The sequence below is a fragment of the Hypanus sabinus genome, chromosome 9, assembly GCF_030144855.1.
Source record: "Hypanus sabinus isolate sHypSab1 chromosome 9, sHypSab1.hap1, whole genome shotgun sequence".
Classification (NCBI taxonomy): domain Eukaryota; kingdom Metazoa; phylum Chordata; class Chondrichthyes; order Myliobatiformes; family Dasyatidae; genus Hypanus; species Hypanus sabinus.
Window position 1 is genome coordinate 162,188,485 of NC_082714.1, and position 23,341 is coordinate 162,211,825.

General features: G+C 41.6%; 1 protein-coding gene and 1 long non-coding RNA gene across 3 annotated transcripts in view; one reads left to right on the forward strand and one right to left on the reverse strand.

The window, feature by feature from the left end:
- Positions 1 to 13,731, forward strand: part of asip1 (agouti signaling protein 1) — a 53,575-nt gene extending 39,844 nt beyond the window's left edge. The window contains exons 5-6 of one of the 2 annotated variants that reach the window (XM_059981008.1): positions 10,719 to 10,910; positions 12,025 to 13,731. In XM_059981008.1, the coding sequence (XP_059836991.1) occupies positions 10,719 to 10,910 (192 nt within the window). In that variant the 3' untranslated portion in view covers positions 12,025 to 13,731. Of the gene's footprint in view, positions 1 to 10,718; positions 11,248 to 12,024 lie in introns of those variants that run through there. The other variant, XM_059981009.1, reaches the window with a different exon arrangement.
- LOC132399992 (uncharacterized) overlaps positions 11,383 to 23,341 on the reverse strand; it is a 37,050-nt gene continuing 25,091 nt past the window's right edge. The window contains exons 3-4 of the long non-coding RNA XR_009514159.1: positions 16,862 to 17,012; positions 11,383 to 11,540 (exon numbers count right to left, since the gene is read on the reverse strand). This is a non-coding gene — a long non-coding RNA (uncharacterized LOC132399992). The remainder of the gene's footprint in view (positions 11,541 to 16,861; positions 17,013 to 23,341) is intronic.

The window sequence follows — 23,341 nt, forward strand, 5'->3', positions numbered from 1 at the left end:
TCACATAACCTATCTATATCTCTCTGCAGACTCTTCGTATCTTCTGCATAACTTGCTTTTGCACTCAATTTAGTGTCATCAGCAAACTTAGATACGCTACACTTGGTCCCCTCTTTCAGATCGTTAATGTATATCATGAACAGTTTCGGGCCCAGCACTGACCAGTGCGGCACACCGCTCACCACTGATTGCCAACCAGAGTAACACCCATGTTTCCCAACTCTCTGCATTCTATTGGTTAACCAATCCTCCATCACCTCCAATTCTATGCATCATTATCTTATGGATAAGTCTTTTATCGAACACCTTCTGGAAATCCAAGTAAATAATGTCCATCGGTTCCCCTTTATCCACTGTGCTCATTATATCCTCAAAGAACTGTAATTTTGTCAAACAGGACCTGCCTTTGTGAATCCATGCTGTACCTGCCTGATGGATCCATTTCTTTCCAGATGCCTGGCTATTTCTTCTTTAAAGTTAGCTTCAAGCATTTTCTCAACTACAGATGTTAAACTAACTGGCCTATAGTCACCTGCCTTTTGCTACATCCTTTTTTGAACAGTGGCATGACGTTTGCCGTCTTCAAATCTATCGGGACCTGCCCAGAGTCCAGAGAATTTTGGTAGATCATCACCAGAGCCTTCACTATAACTTCTGCCATTTCTTTCAGTACCCTGGGATGCATTCCAGCAGGACCAGGGGACTTAGCTATGATCAGGCCCACACTACCTTTTTAGTGATAACTATTGTATCGAAGTCCTCACCTCCCGTCGCATCCATAACATCTCTCTTTGGCATGTTAGACATGTCCTCCACTGTGAAGACTTACACAAAATAGTCATTCAAAGCCTCAGCCATTTCCCCATTACCCAATATCAATTCCCCCTTCTCGTTCTCCAAGGGACCTACGTTCACTTCAACCACCCTTTTCCTCTATATAATAAAATCTTTTATTATCTATTTTTTATATTTTGTGCTAGTTTATTTTCATAATCTATCTTACCTCTTTATTGCTTGCTTTACGGTTTTTTGTTGCTTTTTAAAGTTTTCCCAATATTCCAGTTTCCCACTACTCAGTGACTTTGTACACATGAGCTTTTAGTTTGATGCCTTCTATTATATCTTTAGTTATCCAATGCTGGCTCTCCCCACCCTTACTGTCCTTACTTTTAACTGTAATATACTTTGTTGAGCACCATGAAAAATCTCTTTGAAGTCTTCTACTATTCCTCAACCATCCCACCCTATAGCCTGTGTTCCCAGTTTGCACTAGCCAAATTCTCCCTCATTCCATTGTAGTCTCCATTGTTTAGGCATAATACACTGGCTTTAGATTGAATTATTGCACCCTCCATTTGTATGAGAAACTCAACCATAGAGGGATCACTTTTTCCAAGAGGATCCCTAACTACAAGATCACGAATTTTACCTGTCTCATTGCACAGGTCCAGATCTAAGGTAGCATGTTCCCTTGTAGGTTCAGTAACATGCTGTTCAAGAATGCCATCATGGATGCATTCTATGAAGTCCTCTTCAAGACTGCTTCAACCAACTTGATATACCCAATCTATGTGCAAGTCAAAGGCCCCCACGATAACTGCTGTTCCATTCTTATATGCTTCAGATATTTCTCTTTTTATTGTCTGTGCCACTGAAATGTTATTATTTGGAGGCCATTAGACAACTCCCACCAGTGATTTTTTTCCCTTTACTATTCCGAATCTCTAACCACGGTCTGCTCCTTAGATCTTATATCATCTCTCACTTTCTCCCTAATCTCATCTTCAATTAAGAGCGCTACCCCACCTCTCTTACCTTCCTGCCTATCCTTCCGCATTATCTGATACCCTTGGACATTTAATTACCAATCTTCTCCACCCTACAACCATGTTTCTGTAATTGCCACTAAATAATACCCCTTTGTACAGATTTGTGCCACAAGTTCACTGGCCTTGTTTCAAATACTACAGGCATTCTAATAATGTGCCCTTACACTCATTGTGCTTTTAAAATTTTGTAATCTTTCTCTTTTACACTTGACTTTTCTTCACTCCACTCCTACGTTTCTCTTTTTTATCTTTTGTTTTTTCTTTATCTTTATCCACGTTTTTCTCTTTTACTTTATTCATACCTCTCCAATCTGTTGAACCCACCCCCCTACTGTTAAGTTTAGTGCCCTATCCACAGCCCTAGTTATGTGATTCACTAGGATCCAGGTCTCATCATGGTTCAGGGGGAGCCCGTCCCATTGGTGCAGCTCCCTCCTTCCCCAATACTGGTGCCAATTTCCCATGAATTCAAACCCACTTCTCCCACACCAACCCTTGAGCCACATGTTTAACTCTCTAATCTTCTTGACCCTATGCCAATTTGCACGTGGCTCAGGTAGCAATCCAGAGATGACCACCTTTTTGGTTCTGCTTTTTAATTTAGTCCCTAGCTGCTCAAATTCCCTCAGCAGAACCTCTTTGCTCATTCTACCTATGTCATTGTTACCCACATGGACCACAACAACGGGACCATTCTCCTCCCAGTGCAAATTCCTCTGCAGATCAGATAAGATAGACAATAGACAATAGACAATTAGGTGCAGAAGTAGACCATTCGGCCCCTCGAGTCTGCACTGCCATTCTGAGATCATGGCTGATCATTCACTATCAATACCCAGTCCCTGCCTTGTCTCCATATCCCTTGATTCCCCTATCCATCAGATATCTATCTAGCTCCTTCTTGAAAGCATCCAGAGAATTGGCCTCCACCGTCTTCTGAGGCAGTGCATTCAACACCTCCACAACTCTCTGGGAGAAGAAGCTCTGTTTTAAATAACTGACCTCTTATTCTCAATCCATGCCCTCTGGTACTGGACTCTCCCAACATCTGGAACATATTTCCTGCCTCAATCCTATCAAATCCTTTAATTATCTTAAACGTTTCAATCAGATCCCCTCTCAATCTCCTCAATTCCAGCGTGTACAAGCCCAATCTTTCCAATCTCTCTGCGTAAGACAGCCCTGCCATCCCAGGAATCAACCTAGTGAATCTACGCTGCACTTCCTCAATTGCCAGAATGTCCTTCCTTAAACCTGGAGACCAAAACTGTGCACAATATTCCAGGTGTGGTCTCACCAGGGCCCTGTACAAATGCAAAAGGACATCCTTGCTCTTGTACTCAATTCCCCTTGTAACAAAGGCCAACATTCCATTTGCCCTCTTCACTGCCTGTTGCACTTGCTCATTCACCTTCATTGACTGGTGAACTAGGACTCCTAGGTCTCTTTGCATTTCTCCCTTACCTAACTCGACACCGTTCAGACAATACTCTGCCCTCTTGTTCCTGCTTCCAAAGTGGATAACTTCACATTTATTCACATTGAATGACATCTGCCAAGTATCTGCCCACTCACTCAGCCTATCCAAGTCTCCTTGTATTCTCCTAACGTCCTCTTCACATGTCACAATGCCACCCAGTTTAGTATCGTCAGCAAACTTGCTGATATAGTTTTCAATGTCCTCATCTAAATCATTGACATAAATCATAAAGAGCTGTGGTCCCAATACAGAGCCCTGTGGTACCCCACTAGTCACCTCCAGCCAGTCCGAGAAACACCCATTCACTGCTACCCTTTGCTTTCTATCTGCCAACCAGTTTTCTATCCATGTTGAAACCCTGCCCCCAATGCCATGAGCTCTGATTTTACTCACCAATCTCCTATGTGGCACCTTATCGAATGCCTTCTGAAAATCTAGGTACACAACATCCACTGGCTTACCCTCGTCTAACATCCTTGTTACACCCTCAAAAAACTCCAACAGATTAGTCAAGCGTGATTTGCCCTTGGTAAATCCATGCTGGCTCGGCCTAATCCTATTTCTGCCATCAAGATGTGCCACTATTTCATCCTTAATAATGGACTCGAGCATCTTCCCCACGACTGACGTTAGGCGAACAGGGCGATAGTTCTCCGTTTTCTCCTTCGCTCCCTTCTTGAAAAGTGGGATAACATTAGCCACTCTCCAATCTTCAGGAACTGATCCTGAATCTAAGGACATTGGAAAATGATTACCAATGCATCCGCAATTTCCTGAGCCACCTCTTTTAGAACCCTCGGATGCAGACCATCTGGACCCGGGGATTTATTAGCCTTCAGTCCTACCAGTCTACTCATCACAGTTTCTTTCCTAATGTCAATCTGTCTCAATTCCTCTGATATCTTATGACCCTGGCCCATCCATACATCTGGGAGATTGCTTGTGTCCTCCCTGGTGAAGACAGATCTAAAGTACGCATTAAATTCTGTTGCCATTTCCCCGTTTCCCATAACAATTTCTCCCAATTCATTCTTCAAGGGGCCAACATTGTTCTTAACTATCTTCTTTCTCTTCACATAGCTACAAAAGCTTTTGCTATCCCCTTTTATATTCCTGGCTAGACTGAGCTTATACCTGATTTTTTCTCTCCGTATTGCTTTTTTAGTTAAGATCTGCTGTTCTTTAAAACTTTCCTAATCATCTGTATTCCCACTCATCTTAGCCCTGTCAAACTTCTTTTTCTTTAATGCTATACAATCTCTGACTTCCTTTGTCAACCACTGTGGCCCCTTCCCCCTCTTTGAATCCTTCCTTCTCATTGGAATGAATTGCTTTTGCATCTTTTGTATTATCCCCAAGAATATCTGCCACTGCTGATCCACTGTCTTTCCTGCCAGGGCATCCGCCCACTTAACTTTGGCCAGCTCTTCCCTCATGGCTCCGTAGTCTCCTATATTTAATTGCAACACTGACACCTCTGATCTGCCCTTATCCCTCTCAAATTGTAGATAAAAACTTATCATGTTATGATCACTACTTCCTAATGGCTCCTTTACTTCAAGATCACTTATCAATTCCTTTTCATTACACATCACCAAGTCCAAAATAGCCTCGTTCCTGGTTGGCTCAAGCACAAGCTGTTCCAAAAATACATCCCTTAGACACTCCACAAACTCCCTATCCTGGGGTCCAGCACCTACCTGATTTTCCCAGTTCACCTGCATGTTGAAATCTCCCATAATGACTGCATTACCTTTAGCACATGCCAATGTTAACTCCCTAATCAACTTGTACCCAATATCCACGCTACTGTTTGGGAGCCTGTACACAACACCCATTAGGGTCTTTTTACCCTTACTGTTCCTCAGCTCAATCCACACAGACTCTACTTCCCCTGTTCCCAAGTCACCTCTTGCTAAGGACTGAATCTCATTCCTCACCAACAGGGCCACCCCACCCCCTCTTCCCATATTTCTGTCTCTACGATAGCACGTATACCCTGGTACACTCAATTCCCAGGCCTGATCCCCTTGCAGCCATGTCTCCGTTATCCCAACAATATCGTAGTTCCCCATTTTCATCTGAGCTTCAAGCTCATCTGTCTTATTTCTGACACTACGCGCATTCAAGTATAGAATTCTTAGCCCATTCCTCCTCTCCTTGCTTAAAACACTGTCTACTGTACCTAACCCAGCTCCTTGAACTTCCATCGGGCTAATTGCACCCTGAATTTTGATGACCTTCTCAAGATCACCCAAACCTTCTACACATTTAACCCCATGCTCCTTCTGACCAACCCTCTGGATCTGGATCCCTGCCCCCTGCACATCTAGTTTAAACCACCCCCCCCCCCCCCGAGCAGCACTGGCAAACACTCCTGCAAGAATGTTAGTACCCCTCCGGTTCAGATGAAGACCGTCCCTTCGAAACAGATCCCAATGTCCCTGGAACAAAGACCAATTATCCAAAAACCTGAACCTAAGATGTCCTGAACCTGGGCACCAGGCAGGCAACACAACCTTCGGGATGCTCTTTCCTTCTGACCGAGAGCTCTGAATATTCCCCTGACTAAACTATCCCCAATTACCACTATATTTCTCTTCTCTCCCCCCCTCTTCAATCGCTCATGAACTATCATGCCACAGTTAGTCTGCTCATCCTTCCTACAGCTCATCTCATCCACACAGGGAGCAAGAATCTCAGACCTATTGGACAAGCTCAAGGGCTGAAGCTCATCCAGCACTGTCTCTTAGAGTCCTCACCCACAGTCACACCCTCTTGTCCCTGATCACAGACTGAATTTGAGTCAGCTAATCTAATGGGTGTGACTACATCCTGAAACAGAGTCACAAACAAGAGAAAATCTACAGATGCTGATACAGGAGTAACACACACAAAATGCTGGAGGAACTCAACAGGCCAGGCAGCATCAATGGAAAAAAGTACAGTCGATGTTTTGGGCTGAAGCCCTTTGGCAGGACTGGAGATTAAAGCTGAGGAGGAGATTTGAAAGGTGGGGGAGGGAAGAGAGGAACGCCAGGCAAAAGCTAAAACTTGGAGGGGGAGGGATGAAGCAAAGAGCTAGGAAGTTGATTGGTGAAAGAGACAGAAGGCCATGGAAGAAAGAAGAAAGCGAGGGAGGGGAAGAGGAGCACCAGAGGGAGGCGATGGGTGGGCAAGGCAATAACATGAGAGAGGGAAAGGGGATGGGAAATGGTGAAGGGGGGATGGAGGCATTACTGGAAGTTTGAGAAATCGATGTTCATGTCATCAGGTTGGAGGCTAGCTAAACAGTAGGCTACCCTGCCAGAACAAGCAGAATATCCCAGTGGCCACCCATTTTAATTCCACTTCCCATTCCATTATGTCCACCCATGGCCTCCTCCACTGTTGGGATAAGGCCACACTTAGGTTGGAGGATCACTTTATATTCCAACAATGAAATACAATAAAATCAATGAAAAACTACAGACAAACAAAGATTGATAACAACCAATGTGCAAAAGAAGACAAACTATGCAAATACACAAAAAACAAATGCTGGTTGAGCACCTCTTATCCAAAAATCCAAAACCCGAAAACCTCCAAAATGTGGAATTTTTTTGAGTGCTGACATGATCCCACAAATGGAAAATTCTACAAGGCACTGGGAAGGTTCTTTTACTCGAAGCACAGCATCGTAGGTGGAGACTGAACAGCTGATTCGGGTATTCTCCCAATGCTGCTGTGCTGCTTTCCTTACTCTGCACACATTATATTTTTATTATATTTGTAATGGCTTCTCTGTAATGTTAACTGCTGAGATAATGGTTTTTCTGTAGCAGCGATGTCTGGGTTATAACTACTGATAACGGGTGGCTAACCAATGGGGAGAGATGTTATTCTTTCTTGTATGTCTGGGAGCGGGGTTTTTTGTGGGCTTTTGGTCGCAGAGAGTGAAGAGGAAGGACGAGTGCAAAGAATGCTTGGTGATCACCAGACGGAGTGTATGGGAATTCGAGAGTCCGGAGGTCTGTGACGTTTTGGCGGAGGCCATTTATGGAGGAATACCTGAGGCGTGTGCTCCAATGATTTTTGTGCACCAACTATTTAATAAAAGTGGCGGCTTTTTCTTTTATATTTTGTTTCTCTACTAACCACCTAACAAAGTAAGAGGTATAAAGTGTAATCATTTAATCACATATTGTGTACTGTCTGATATTTTGCATTGGGGGTACATTACACATCATCCACCCAAACTTGAATACCCTGTTTGGCAGGGGCAAAAGCTGATTCCTCTAGAAGAATGTGAGCGGCAGGGCAGGTGGGCTAATTATTAATGGATTGTAATAATTTTTACTGTTAAGTACATGTGTGATGTGCAAGACAAAGGTTGCTTACGGGTACCACATAAATTCAGAATTGGGAATGATATGATGTCAAACATTCATTGACTGTCCACCTGGGCAGTCAAAATTGTGATAGCTTATCTTTCTGGTGGTTCAATGTACATATTATTGTTTCATCCACAGATTATTAAAACTATTATATAAAATTACCTTCCAGTTATACGTATAAGCTATTCTGCACTGTGCAAATGTACAGAGTCTATAAGAAGTATTCACCACCCACCTTGGAAGTTGTCAAGGTTTATTGTTTTGCAACATTGTATCACAATGGATTTAATTTGGCTTTTTTGACACAGATCAACAGAAAGACTCTTTCATGTCAAAGAGAAAACAGATCTCTACAAAGTGATATAAATTAATTACAGATATAAAACACAAAATAATTGATTGCATATGTCACACCAATTTGACACTCCAAATCATAATTGGTGCAGCCATTTGATTTTAGAAGTTACATAATTAGTTAAATGGAGATCACATGTGCCATCAAGGTGATTCCATTGATTGTAGTAAAAATGCACCTGAATCTGGAAGGTCCAACTACACCATGAAGACAAAAGAACACACCAAGCAACTCTGTGCAAAGGGTATTGAAAAGCATGAGTCAGGAGAAAATTTCCAATTCACTTCATATCCCTTGGAGTACAGTTATCAATCAACAAGAAATGGAAAGAATATGACACAGTTGTAAATCTGCCATCCTCAGAAACTGAGTAACCATGCAAGAAGGGGACCAGTGAGGGAGACCACCAAGAGACCTATGACAGCTGTGGAGGAGTTACAAGCTTCAGTGGTTGAGATGGAAGAGACTGTATATTTATCAAAAGTTGCCTGGGTCCTTCACTAGTCACAGTTTTATGGGAGAGAGAAAAAGAAAAGCCACTGTTGAATAAAAAAACTCAAATGAAAGCTGAGCTAGAGATTGCCAGAAGGAATGTGGGGAACTCTGAAGTCAGCTGGAAGAAGGTTTTATGGTCTGATGAAACCAAAATTAAGCTTTTCTGACCATCTGTCACAGTCCCTTCTGGCAATTGCCCACCTGGCTATTCTCCTCAGGAATTGGGCCTCAATCACCTCATTTAGTTCCCAATCATTCCCAGGTTCTACTAACTACAAACACTTGCTTTCCATCAGCAAATACAGTATAAAAATCCTGTGACCACAACAAGGAGTTGCCAGTTCGTTGGTCGACTCATGTACGAGCAATCTCGTTCCATGGTTCTTAGGACTATCAGTTCTAAGTCTAGCATCATTCCTGAATTCTCTACTAAAACCAAGACTCCGAGTAAAGACTCCCTTGGCACCAGTTCTGTGCTTGCTACAACCGTAACACCTCCCTACTCGGCCTCCGCACCCGTATTCAGCACTTGGGTTTGTTCCACTGCCGTGTCCTTGTAACACCATCAGACTGAACGCTATGTTTAGCATAAGTCAGACACCACACATCATCAAAAATACTTTATCACTGGTGAAGCATGGTGGTGGCTGCATCAGTCTGTGGAGATGTTTCATTGCAGCAGGCCCTGGAAGGCTTGTGAATGTAGAGGATATAATTAATGCAGCAAAATACAAGGAAGTCCTGGAGGAAAACCTGATGCAGTCTGCAAGAGAACTGTGACTTGGGAGAAGAATTGTTTTCCAGCAAGACAATGACCCCAAGCATAAAGCCAAAGCTACATAAGCCATTCAGCTGGAAAACACCCAAGTTAATGTCCTGGAGAGGACAAGTCAGAGCCCAGACCTCAATTCAATTGAGAATTTGTGGCTAGACTTGAAAAAGACTGTCTACTCACAATTCCCGTGCAATCTGACAGAGCTTGAGCAGTTTCGTAAAGAAGAATGAGGAAAAATTGTAGAGTCCAGATATGCAAAGCTGATAGAGACCAATCCACACAGACTCAAGGCTGTAATTGCTGCCAAAGGTGCATCTACTGAATACTGAAGGTTGTGAGTAATTATCCCATCAATTATTTTGTGTTTAATAATCAAAATAAATATAGACCAATTTGTAGAAATTTGTTTTCACTTTGACACAAGAGTCTTTTCTATTGACCAGTGTCAAAAAAGCCAAATTAAATCCACTGTGATTCAATATTTGCCAACAATAAAATATGAAAACTTCCAAGGGGATGAAAGCTTTTTATAGGCACTGTATATAGCAAGTAGTAATTTTATGTATTACACTGTACTGCTACATCAACAAAAAAAAAATTTCATGACATGCTGGTGATGATAAACCTGATTCTTATATGGGTGTCTATTGTGGACTGAGAATGGGAAGGAGGTAGAGAGAAGGGAATCAAGCTTGGGAAAAGGAGAAGGGGCGTGAAGCACCACACAGACATTCTGTAATGGTCAATAAACCAACTGTTTGGAACTAAATGACATTGCCTGGTGTCTCAAAGCTGGATGCATCTGCATCTCTGTCACTCCCTGCCCCTGGCACACCTCTCCTGCGCCCCTCCCACACCCCTCCTGTTCCTCTCCTGCACCCCTCCCATGGCACTCCATCCTTGCCATTCCCAACATCCTTTGCTCCCGCTAGATTTACAAACTTGCTCTCTGCTTCATGTTGGCAAATACAGTACTGTGCAAAAATCTTAGGCACCCTAGTTATATATTACATGCCTGAGACCTTTGCACAGTACTGTATATGTAATATGAATGGATTTTGTGTTTAGAATTGGGTCCCATTCCCAAGCTATTTCATTATATAGATGCAAATATTCTAAAGTCTGAAATCCAAAACACTTCCAGCCCTAAGCATTTTGCATAAGAGATGTTCAATCTGTTAATACCTAAAAGTTGTAGAGTCCTTGATAGTGAGGCTGTATGTTGTAGAATCAGCTCAGTGTTGAGGCAATTGAAGTTATTCACCCAGTTTCATAAGTTGAAAGGTGATGGTTAGTTAGGAAGAGAGTACATATCAATAATGAAATGATGCCCTTTTCTGAATAAAATTTACTAAAGTGATTGGAGCATAATCTTCTCAGCATTTTTTTTTTCATTTCCTCAATGCAGGACAATAGAATTCCAGTGGGTCCTAAGATCAAGAAACTAAGACGGTACGATGGGCACTGTGTGCAGCTCTGGGGAGTGTGCCTTCCACCTTCTCCGCCATGTTGCAATCCTTGTGCCTTCTGCCACTGTCGTTTCTTCAATACCATCTGCTACTGCCGGAAGCTGAATTCCAAATGCATGGACAGAACATAGGTGGTGAACATACGTATAATTAACACAAGGTTTCAAAAATTTTAGAAGTATACTGTATAATATGCATGCCTTCACTGTAGTTATTGCTGCATTTAATTTTAAGGGTACCAGTAGATTCCAATTAAGAATTATTCTACAATCTACCAATTAATTCTTATAGGACTTGCACCAATCTTTGATATAAACTAGTTGTAGGGTATTAGAGGTTCACTAAAGTATTATTTAACTAAAGACTGAGGCATGGAGGAATGTGTGCAGAGGATATTTTCATTACTTTCATCTGCAATGGTGAGTTTTCTTGTGACTTTCTTGAATACACAATAAATTTGCAAACAGATTTGCTTAATGCTTTATTTTGAAGAAAGATCATCAGGTTCTTCATTGGTCGGGGTCAACAATGGACATTACGTCCAAGCTATCGACATGATACGTAAGCCAGGGTATTACCTTATGGAGAGCAAGCTGTTGCCCATCCAGCAAACTCCATCTCTCCATGCAGCTGATGAATCCAAAGGAACGTCAGAAACCGATACAGTCACAGTCAGCATTGAACTCAACATAGGATTGTCATACAGACTGCAGCTTTGGATTTCTCCTCAGGGTTTACTCCTCCCTCAAGAGAGGGTATAGCTGCAAAGTAATGGAGGTTAGAGATCAGAGTTTTCCTTCTCTGAGTTGAGCTGCCAACAATTTGTGACAAATCCCATCTACCCAAAGTGACTGGTTTTAAGGCACCAATAACATGCCTTTGCTCGTTCTCGTGTCGGTAGAAATGGTTCGCTGGGCCTAGCAGCTGAACCACATGTGAAGGCTAGGAACTGAACTTGGTTGTCAGAGACTACTTGAGATGCACATCATTGAATCAGTTAATAGGCAGTAGGAGCCTATCCTCACTACCTTCTCTGGCTATAACAGCCTTAAGGAACCTTGAAGAAAAGTGCCTTTAAAAAAAATCAACAAGATGGTGTGAGTATGGAGAGAATGGGGTGGGGTGGATGGCATTTGAAATTTTCTCATTAACATAGAACAAAATGAATTTCAAAACCTATAGTAAGTTTATTATCAAAGTACATATATGTCACAATATACAACCCTAAGATTCATTTTCTTTCAGGCATTCACATTGGAACAAAGAAATGCAATCGAATCAATGAAAAACTACACACAAAGATGGATAAACAAGCAATGTGCAGAAGACAAACTGTGCAAATAAATAAATAAATGCTGAGAACATGAATTGTGGAGTCTTTGAAAGTAAGTCCATAGGTTGTGGGAACAGTTCAACAGTGGGGCAAGTGCAGTTGAGTAAAGTCATCTCCTCTGGTTCAGGGGCCTGATGGTTGAGGTGTAATAACTGTTTCTGAACCTCATAATGTAGGAGCAGAGATTCCTGAACCCCCTTCCCAAAGGCAGCAAACTTTTACCTACAACTCCCCAAAAGCCTGACTTTTTTTTTTGTATTGGCAAAACCAGTTTTGAACTGTGGAGGCTAAAACTGCTGGGTCTCAAAAGCAACAGACTTCTACCTGAAAATCATAAATGTGAGAAATCCTGCAGATACTGAAAATTCAGAGTAATATACACACAATGCTGGAGGAACTCATCAGGTCAAGTAGCATCAATGGAAAGGAATAAACTGTTGACATTTTGGGCTAAAGCCCTTCATCAGGACTGGAAGGAAGGGGGAAGAAGCCAGAATAAGAAGGTGGGAGGAGTAGAAGGTGTACAAGCTGGCAGGTGATTGGTGACACCAGATGGGTGTAGTTGGGAATGAGGAGATAAAGTAAGAAGTAAGGAGGTGATAAGTGGAAAAGGACTGAAGAAAGAGGAATCAGAGGAAAGGAGAGTGGACAATGAGAGAATGCAAAAGAGCAGAGCCCAAGGGGAGGTGATAGGCAGGTGAAAAGAGGTAAGAGGGGAGACAGAGTGGTTTGTTTTATTACAGGTTCAACTGAAAGTGAGAATGAATTTTGATTAAAGCATGTTCCATTTTCAGAGAAAGACTAACTGAATGAGATGATGTAATTCTGTAATCAGAAAAACAAATTCAACATATGTTTTGCATTCTGATATAACTGAATCAGAAGAAAAATCATGCTTCTGGTACTGATTAAGATCATTTGAAGTAAATTTTACAGATCATCATCAAAGACCTAATATTTTATTTTGGTGTTTCTGTAATGTTTCTTTTCCATGAGGAGAAAGTTATTTAAAGCAGAAAAAGTATCTAATCAGAACTGGTTCCAACAAGATACACATCATCTGAAGATGCCCTTGCCCTGTTAGGTCATAGAGGTTGAAGTTTGGGAGGCTTTACGGAATAACTGCCTTTTCCAAAAGCTTCCTTCTGGAAAACACTATAGGTCTATTTAAACAAAAACTTCACACAATCTTAATCTAATCAACCAAACTATTTAGCCTCCGCATCCCCTATCTATTATTCCCGCCACAGCACTGCACTGTGAACACTTTAAACCATTGTTTTTTCATGCTGTTTATTTATTTATACATATTTAACCTCAAATGTCATTAGGTTTTTATTCTTTTAATTATATATAATTCTTTATATATGAAAAAGGAAAAATAATAAATAAACTACCACCAAAGAACATTTGGCCCGAAATGTGCAGATACCCCAGTGCCTTTAATCAAGATCTACTCAGCACCTCAAGTTCAAGTGCAGGCTCCTTCTGCTGTCTTTCTTGGGTAGATCTTTGTGTGTGTGTGTGTGTGTGTGTGTGTGTGTGTGTGTGTGTGTGTGTGTGTGTGTGTGTGTGTGTGTGTGTGTGTGTGTGTGTGTGTGTGTGTGTGTGTGTGTGTGTGTGTGTGTGTGTGTGTGTGTGTGTGTGTTAAAATGTGTAAAAAACGGAAAAAAATAGTGAGATATTGTTCTTGGGTTCAATGCCCATTCAGAACTCTGATGCAGAGGGGAAGAAGTTGTTCCTGAATTGTTGAGCATATGATTTGCACTTAAACGTTCAACGAGGATTTACAAATGCTCCTAAAATATTAGTATTATTTAATTACATTTTTCAGTATTACTTATGTTATTTTTTATTTATTAATTGCATGATTTGTCCTCATTTGCACATTGGTTGTTTGTCAATCTTTTTTATTTATAGTTTTTCATAAATTCTATTGTAGTTCTTTATTTTTCTGTAAGAAAATGAATTTCAAGATAGTATATGGTGATAAATACTGTATGTACTTTGATAATAAATTTACTTTGAACCTCAAAACAACTTCTTAAAAATTTGTCAAAAACAATCTTGGTCATGGATAAAGTCATAGCTTGAAAGGGGACTTCCCCAAGGCAACGATCACTCGTTCGATAAACAGATTAAAGACAGATTGAAGACAATGATCGCCCATGTCATACAATAGAGCACATAAAGAGGATGATGTTCTCTCACAGATATGATGAGTATGAATCCTAATATTTCTCTTGGGGATTTCTTACACCAACTTAGTATTTTGCTCTGGGTTAGTTAAGGCTATCCAAAACATATCAGGAAGAATATCAATCACTGCAATTTTTGATGGCAGATCCCAAGTAGAATTCAAATAAAATCTCACAAAACAAAAAAATATATAGCCTTGCTGCTAGACTGCTTGCATCCATCAATTAGTCAGGCCAAAATTAACAGTAGAAATGACAGCAGCATCTGTCTGCCTATAGCCAGCACCAAGTCCGAGGCTCCACACACTAAGCACAATTTCAGGGGTAGCAGGTTAATTCCAATTCTATTAGTAAGGCCAGGATGTGTGCCTACACTTGTGGGTTGTCCCCGGCACATACTTGACTGTGCTTGATGTTAACACAAACAATGTACTTCGCAGTATATTTCAATGAAAATAAACAAATCTGAATATGCCTCTCCCACCACCCCAGAAACCCATTACAAATCCAACATCGCAGGCCCATGATGCTCAGTGAGGCAAAATGATGGAAATCAACAAACAGCAAATCAAAAACCTGCAAAACAAACCCCTTTCCACCCACACACACGGACAGTCCCCCCAACCCCTTTCCTCCCCCACACCCACGTACACACACAGACAGTCCCCCACCCCCTTTCCTCCCCCACACCCACCTACACACACAGACAGTCCCCCACACCCACCTACACACACAGACAGTCCCCCAACCCCTTTCCTCCCCCACACCCACCTATGCACACAGACAGTCCCCCACCCCCTTTCCTCCCCCACACCCACGTACACACACAGACAGTCCCCCAACCCCTTTCCTCCCCCACACCCACGTACACACACAGACAGTCCCCCAACCCCTTTCCTCCCCCACACCCACCTACACACAGACAGTCCCCCACACCCACCTACACACACAGACAGTCCCCCAACCCCTTTCCTCCATCATACCCGCCTATGCACACAGACAGTCCCCCACACCCTTTCCTCCCCCACACCCACGTACACACACGGACAGTCCCCCCAACCCCTTTCCTCCCCCACACCCACGTACACACACAGACAGTCCCCCAACCCCTTTCCTCCATCATACCCACCTATGCACACAGACAGTCCCCCACCCCCTTTCCTCCCCCACACCCACCTACACACACAGACAGTCCCCCAACCCCTTTCCTCCCCCACACCCACCTACACACACAGACAGTCCCCCAACCCCTTTCCTCCCCCACACCCACCTACAGACAGACAGTCCCCCACACCCACCTACACACACAGACAGTCCCCCAACCCCTTTCCTCCCCCACACCCACCTATGCACACAGACTGTCCCCCACCCCCTTTCCTCCCCCACACCCACCTACACACAGACAGTCCCCCAACCCCTTTCCTCCCCCACACCCACCTACACACAGACAGTCCCCCTCACCCACGTACACACACAGACAGTCCCCCAACTCCTTTCCTCCCCCACATCCACCTACACACAGACAGTCTCCCAACCCCTTTCCTCCCCCACACCCACCTACACACAGACTGTCGCCCAACTCCTTTCCTCCCCCACACCCACCTACACATGGACAGTCCCCCAACCCCTTTCCTCCCTCCCAGTCACTAAAACACAGACAGACACTCATCCAACTGCATTCCTTCCTCCCTCTCAGCTACACACATGGATAGTCCTGCAGGCCCTTTCCTCCCTCCAACCCAACTACACACCCAAACAGTCCTCAGCCCTCCTCCCTAAACACACAGACAGCCCTCCAACCCATTACCTCCCTCCCACAAACCCACCTACACACAAGAACAGTCCACACACGGACAGTCCTCCAACCCCAGGCCTCTCTCCCTCTCTCTCTCTCTCTCTCACACACACACACACACACACACACACACACACACACACACACACACACACACACACACACACACACACACACACACACACACACAGAGTCTTCCAACTGCTTTCCTCCCTCCCACTCACCAACCAACACAGGGAAAGTCCTCCAAACCCTTTCTTCACCTTCTCCTCCCTACACACAGACAGTACACCTACCCACTTCCACCCTCCCAACCACCAGCACACATGGGAAGTCCACCAAACCCAGGCCTTCCTCCCACTCATCTACACACACAGACAGCCCTCCAATCCCAGACTTCCCATCCACCAACACACATAGACAGTTCTTCAAACCCCTTCCTCACCCTCTCCTCCTACACACCTGGACAGTCCTCTAACCCCTTTCTTCCCACCCACTCACATACACAAGAGTCCTCTTTCTACCCTCCCAACCAACCACCGACACACACGGGTAGTCCTCCAACCCCTTTTCTCCCTCCCAGCTACACATTTGAATAGTCCTGCATCACCTTTCCTCCCTCCGACCCAACCATACACCCGGACAGCACACCAAACCATTTACACTCTACTTCCCACTGATACACATGAACAATCCTCCGACCTCTTTCCTCTTTCACCCACACACACATGGACAGTCCTCCAACCCCTTCCCTACCTCCATCCCTCCTACACAGGGACAGTCCTCCTGCCTCAGGACTGCAGTCTTTGGTCATTTGGCTTCAACTTCCTGATTCCCAATCCACCTTCGAGTTTCAATCTTTGGAATCGATCCCGGACCAGCCGTTGACAGGACTCTGAACTCCAGCCTGTAAGGATCAAATCTGAAATGAATACATTGCAAAACTATGTTATTTTCAGAATGTTCTCATACACAGAGACACACACTGAGTGGTCTCTTTATTAGGTATTGAAGTGCGGCTGTGGGTCTTCTGCAGCTGTAACACATGCACTTCAAGCTTCAACACACACAAAATGCTGCCTAGCCTGCTGTGTTCTACTACCATTTTGCGTGTGTTGTTTGAATTTCCAGCATCTGCAGATTTCCTCGTGTTTGCACTTCAAGCTTCAATGTGTTGTGCATTCAGAAGTGCTCATTTGCACACCTCTGTTGTAGTGCATGGCTATTTGAATTACTGTCACCTTCCTGTCAGTCTGAACCAATCTGGCCATTCTCCTCTGACCACTCTCATTAACAAGGTGTTTTCACCCACAGAACTGCCAATCACTGGATGTGTTTTGTTCTTTGCATTATTCTTTGTAAATTCTGGAGACTATTGTGCATGAAAATCCCAGACAATGAGTAATTTCTGTGATACTCAAACACCCTGTCTGGCACCAACAAACATTCTGGATCAAAGTTACTTAGATCACATTTCTTACCCATTCTGACGTTTGGTCTGAACAACAACTGAACCTCTTGATCATGTCTGCATGCTTTTATGCATTGAGTTGCTGCCACATGATTGGCTGATTAGATATTTGCATTAATGAGGTGTAAAGGAGGTACTTGATAGAGTGGCCACTGATAGTATATACAAACAGGAGCATGCGTAGTTACATTTCAAATCTACCACAAAAATAATCTGATAATCATCCTGGGATTCCCACTACACGATCTCAAACTTCACTGAAAGCATTTGTGCCTGAATCAGTATGGCCAATTGTACCAGGGCACCAGGCTGATAGAGCAACAATATCAGGTCTCCATGAGTTTTGGCATCCTTTCTTCTCTCTGGATTGGACCAATATGCACGTCAGTTACCCATAGGTCCAACTTAGTTTCCAACTGGACATATAAACTGTAAGAAAAATCACTCTGGCCAATAGGACTTCAACTTCAATGGATTGTATTGCTAAAACTTCCCACACAAATAAATTATTGTTTATATGGCTCATAATTTTACAGGAAAATATCTCTAGCTGATACTTGTACAGATGTGACAGGTGTTTTAATGCATTTTAATTTTCAAACCTCAGTTTCAAAACTTTGCTTTGATTTTTAGTCGTCGATATATGGACGTAGATTTTACAACAAACATGAAACATAAATTATTGCACATGCTATTCCTCATCTGTGTGTAATTCTTTTACAGTTAAAATTTTTATGTCATGAGATCAAATACAATTTTCCAAACCTTCTTGAGTGCTGTCTGGATACAAACCAGCACTGGTGCTCAGCTTCCTCTGAGCTAAAATCCAACTGGTGAAGGGTGTGACTCAAAACTAAAACTGAGTGTGCAGCTTGACTTAAATGAAAGGCTGATGCCAGTTGTTCTTTAACTTATACTATTACAATGAGAACCCAAACTAAATCAACTTAATTTTGTCAAAATTGCAAAATATTTTATTCAATTAAGATAATACTAAAAGGCTGATAAATAAGCAAATGAAATTCTTAACATGTTCTTAATGTTCAAATAGGTATAAATCTGTCAGAATGTCAATTAGTAATACCTTTTGGGTTTTTGAATTATTTAAGCACATTTCCAAGGAGTTTGCCACAAGATATCAAGCACCACCCTGCACGCCCCACACCACACCATCTGGATCTTGCTCTCTTCTTGCTAGAACCATTAGGCAGGCAGTGGAGGAGCTTTGGTTCAGGAACAGTTATTACCCCACAACCATCAGGCTCCTGAACCAGTGTAGATAACTTCACTCACCACAATGAGCCTCAGGTCCCACACCACCAGGTTCAGGAACAGTTATTACCATCAGGCTCCTGAACCAGTGTGGATAACTTCACTCACCTCAACACCAAACTGACTCCACAGCCTACAGATTCACTTTAAAAATAACTTTACAAATCAGGTTCTCAGATTCTCAGATTTATTATTTGCACATTGGTTGTTTGTCATTTTCTGTGCATAGTTTTTCACTGATTCTATTGTACTTCTCTGTTCTACTGTGAATGCCAACAAGAAAATGATTCCTAGGGCAGAGTATGGTACGTACTTAGATAATAAATTTACTTTGAACTTTGACTCAGTAAAAGTAGCCTGACATCTAAAGAACTCTAAAATAACTAATTTTCAGACAACTCAGAAGACAATAACCTTCCCAAGTGTCTAAAGCATTGAATATTATAGCTCAGAGGGTTGAACTAAAGGCAATGATCAGTCTCTGCTCTGTTAATTATTGCTCTCTGATGCCCAAGTATTTGCTACTTGGGCTTCAGAGAGGAACATTAGCCAGAATTCCAGTACTTGATTACTGACCAGTGATTTTAAAGATATAACAAAATGTGATTTACGACATAGTGGTTTGATAGAATGGTGATTAAGTTGCTGTTCTTGCAGCCTGTGAGGGGCAGAAATCTGAGTTCTATCACTCAGGGTGCCACAGTAATGTAGGGGTTAGCGCTCTGCTATTACAGCTGGAGTTCTGAGAACAACTCCAACGCTTGTACGTTCTCCCCGTGACTGTATGGGTTTCCTCTGGGTGATCTGGTTTCTTCCTACAGTCCAAAGACGAATTAGTTAGTGGGTTAATTGGTCATTGTAAATAGTCCTGTGTTTGGATTAGTGTTAAATAAGTGTTTGCTGGGCAGTGCCCCTCACTGAGCTGGAAGGACCTGTCCTGTTCAGCGTTATATCACTAAATAAATAAATAAACTCAGCTTGGGAACTTCTAGTAATTAAACATACCTGGAATGTTAAACAAACTTGTCATTGTAACCACATTACTGTCAAATTGTTTTAAAAAAATTCATTTGATTGACCAGTACCCTAGAGAAAGGAAATCTGTTAATTTATAGCCCGTCTAGCATATAGAGACTTCAAAGCATTGCTACTTACACCCCATCTAACTCATATGGGCTTCTATGAATAGCAGTATAGTTGACTTAACTGTCTCCTTAGTTAAGTACAATCCACATCATGAATGAATAAGTGAAAAATAGCAAAATATTAATTTCTTTAATATTGTTAGTTGGTGTTAATTTGATCGAAAATCAAAGAAGCTTTTCTTTAATTTTCAAAACAAATTTGGAAAAAACCTTGAAGAAGTTAAAAACTTTCTGGACTAAAGTAAAACGAAAAATTGTTGGAAACATACATTGGGCCACTGTCTATCCATATGCCCATAACATCTTTTTTGAAGTATTTTCTATTGTTTAAAAAATATATTCTAAGCTTGCTGAAAAAATATAATGTTAAGAGTGTATTACGTTACTAAATGTTATAATTCAGACTTTTCTTTGAACTCATGGAGTCAATTCTGTAATTATATTATTGTCAAAGTGAGTTCAGGAATGTTGAAAATATGTTTTAAGGTTCCAGTGACATCATCGTCCAGAATGGCAGCCTAAAGTAATAACTCCTCCGGAAAAACGTTTATTTTGCCCCATTATTCCTCCCAATACAAGATTTCTTGAAAACATCTGAACTGGTAAGGGGGGAAAATGGGGAAAAGGAATGGAGACAAAAAAAAGCATCACTGCAGAGCCTGTGGATGAGGAGGGGAGCATGTGCATTTGTCTCCTACACGTGCATGTGGTGGCAAGGCTGACGCCGGGCCTCATTCAGACAAAGCAACAAATTTAATAAAAATTCTGAAAGAGATATGGGAATTCCAGAAAGACATAAAACAGCAACAAAATGATATTGAGTCAGAGCTCACCAACGTTAATCAAAAAATAGCGGTGGCAGAGACACGAATTGAAAAGGTGGAAGATCGCATTCAAAATATGGAACGGACACTCAGTAAGATGATAAAAGTGTTAAATCAACAAGAAAATAAATTATTTGACCAAGAAGGAAGGTCACGACAAAAGAATATCAGGACATATAATGTTGGTGCCGAAGGAGTGGAGGGGTTGTCTATGGCTAAATTTGTAGAAAAACTGCTATGGGACACACTGGAGCTTCCACCAACCATTGCATTTGACACTGAGAGAGCACACTGTGCACTTATCCCAAGGCCTTCTGAAGATAGGGAAGATAAGCCATGATCAATAGTGATTATATTCCTTCAGTAAAAAACCAAAGCACAGATTCTGCGCAAGGCTTGGGGAAAGAAGGAGGTATTTTTAAACAGGAAATTAATATATTATGATCAAGATTACCCCCCAGTGATCCTGCAAAAAGGTAAAGAATATTCTGAAGCAAAGCGAGTATTAAAGCAAAGAAAGATTAACTTCCAGACTCAGTATCCTGCTAAACTGCGAGTGTTTTATGAAGATGGGACACGGCTGTATCAGACAGTGGAAGAGGTGACTACAGACATGAAGGCCAGAAGTTTGCCCGTCAGCGAGATCAAACCGAGGGACAGAAAGCCTGGCTGAGCAGCTATCCTGTTCTGCTTAGGAAATAGTGAGAGAAAGGAGGTGGGCCAGAGGAGAATATCAGGAAGAGGCTGTGAGTTTTCAGAAGACAGCCCTCACCTCCAGAAGAGCAATAAGGTCTGGCTAATTTCAAAAGTGTTGATAAACTAAATAGAAGCAAAAATAGACAGTGCTACACTTATCTCAAGAAATACATATTACAACATAGATTTTATATTACTCAATTATTATATTTTTTATTCATTCATTCACTCCTTTTTCCCTACTTAATTGAGAATATATACATGGGAGGAATACACAGGGAAATCTTTTCTAAGTAATGGACATAGATTTCTTCACTTACTTTTCTGGGTACTACAGTGGGGACCCTCAACTCACAGGTAGGAGAGGCTATCCCCCATGGCTAGATGTTTCCTCCAGTTCAACTCAGGGTCATCTACTAGAGACCTCAGCCTTGGAATCACACCTTCGTTACCTTTCTTTTTGTTCGCATTTTTTGGTTTTTATTTGTTCAGGGAGTAGATCAATTAAGTTTTATTCTACTAATTTCAATGAGATACTGACAGATAAATACACATGGCTAAGGACAAAGTAAAATTCATTTCTTTTAATGTCAATGGGCTGTTAAATCCAATCAAACACAGTAAAGTTCTATCAAAAATGAAGAACAAGCCCATGTAGTATATTTACAGGAAAATCACTTAAGTGATCATGAGCATGGAAAACTAAACAGAATGGGCTTCACGAATTTGTTTTCTCCTCATGTAAATCAGGACATAGGAGAGGAGTTGCTATTCTCATCTCAAACAAGCCAAATTTTGAAAAAGTATTTGAAATGGCAGATAAAGAGGGCAGATATATTCTGTTAAGGGGGAATATAGACGGAAACTCAGTTACTCTTTTGAATACATATGCGCCCCCAGGAAGTAATATTAGTTTCTTCCAGAAAATTACTAATATTATGGTAATGGAAACAGAAGGTCTCCTGACATGTGGGGGAGACTTAAATTTACAATTACAACCAAACTTAGACCCTTCCAATAGAAAAACCTATCAAACAAAGTCTTTACATAAGAAAGTTAATACACTTTTTGAGGATGTTGGTCTACTTAATATATGGAGGGACCTTTTCCCTGACGGAAAGGATTACACTCATTATTCTGCCCCCTATTCTGTATATACAAGAATAGACTATTTCATAACATTTGGAAAAGATAAAGACAAAATAAACACCTGTGGAATTGGGACAATAGATGTAAGTGACCATGCACCTATATATTTATCTGTTGATTTTGACCTACAACCAAAGAATACTATTTAGAAACTAAATTCAAGCCGACTCAATGATCCCTATTTTAAGGAACAAATTAAAAAAGAAATTGGTCTTTACTTAGAATTCAATGACAATGGAGAGGTTTCTCTTCCCATTTCATGGGATACTCTGAAGGCTGTCTTAAGAGGGAAAATTATAGTGATATCTTCATATAAGAAAAAAATAAGGAATAAAGCATTAGAGGAATTACAAAATAAGCTAAAGGAACTAAAAAAACATAAATTGAGTTTGGCACTGGTTACATTAGAGGAAATTTTTTAAATTAGGAATGAAATTAATAGTTTGGCTACAAGAAATCAGGAAAAATTTGATGTTTCTGAAGCAGAGACACTATGAAAGTGGATCTAAACCTATGAAAATACTGGCGTGGAAACTGAAAAAAGGATAGCAGAAAATACAATTCATAGAATTAGGAATTCAAGAACAAAAATGATTTTAAAAAAAGCTAAATGAAATTCACACAAAATGCTGGTGGAACTCTTACTATCTTTTCTTTCAGTTAGTCCTGATGAAGGGTC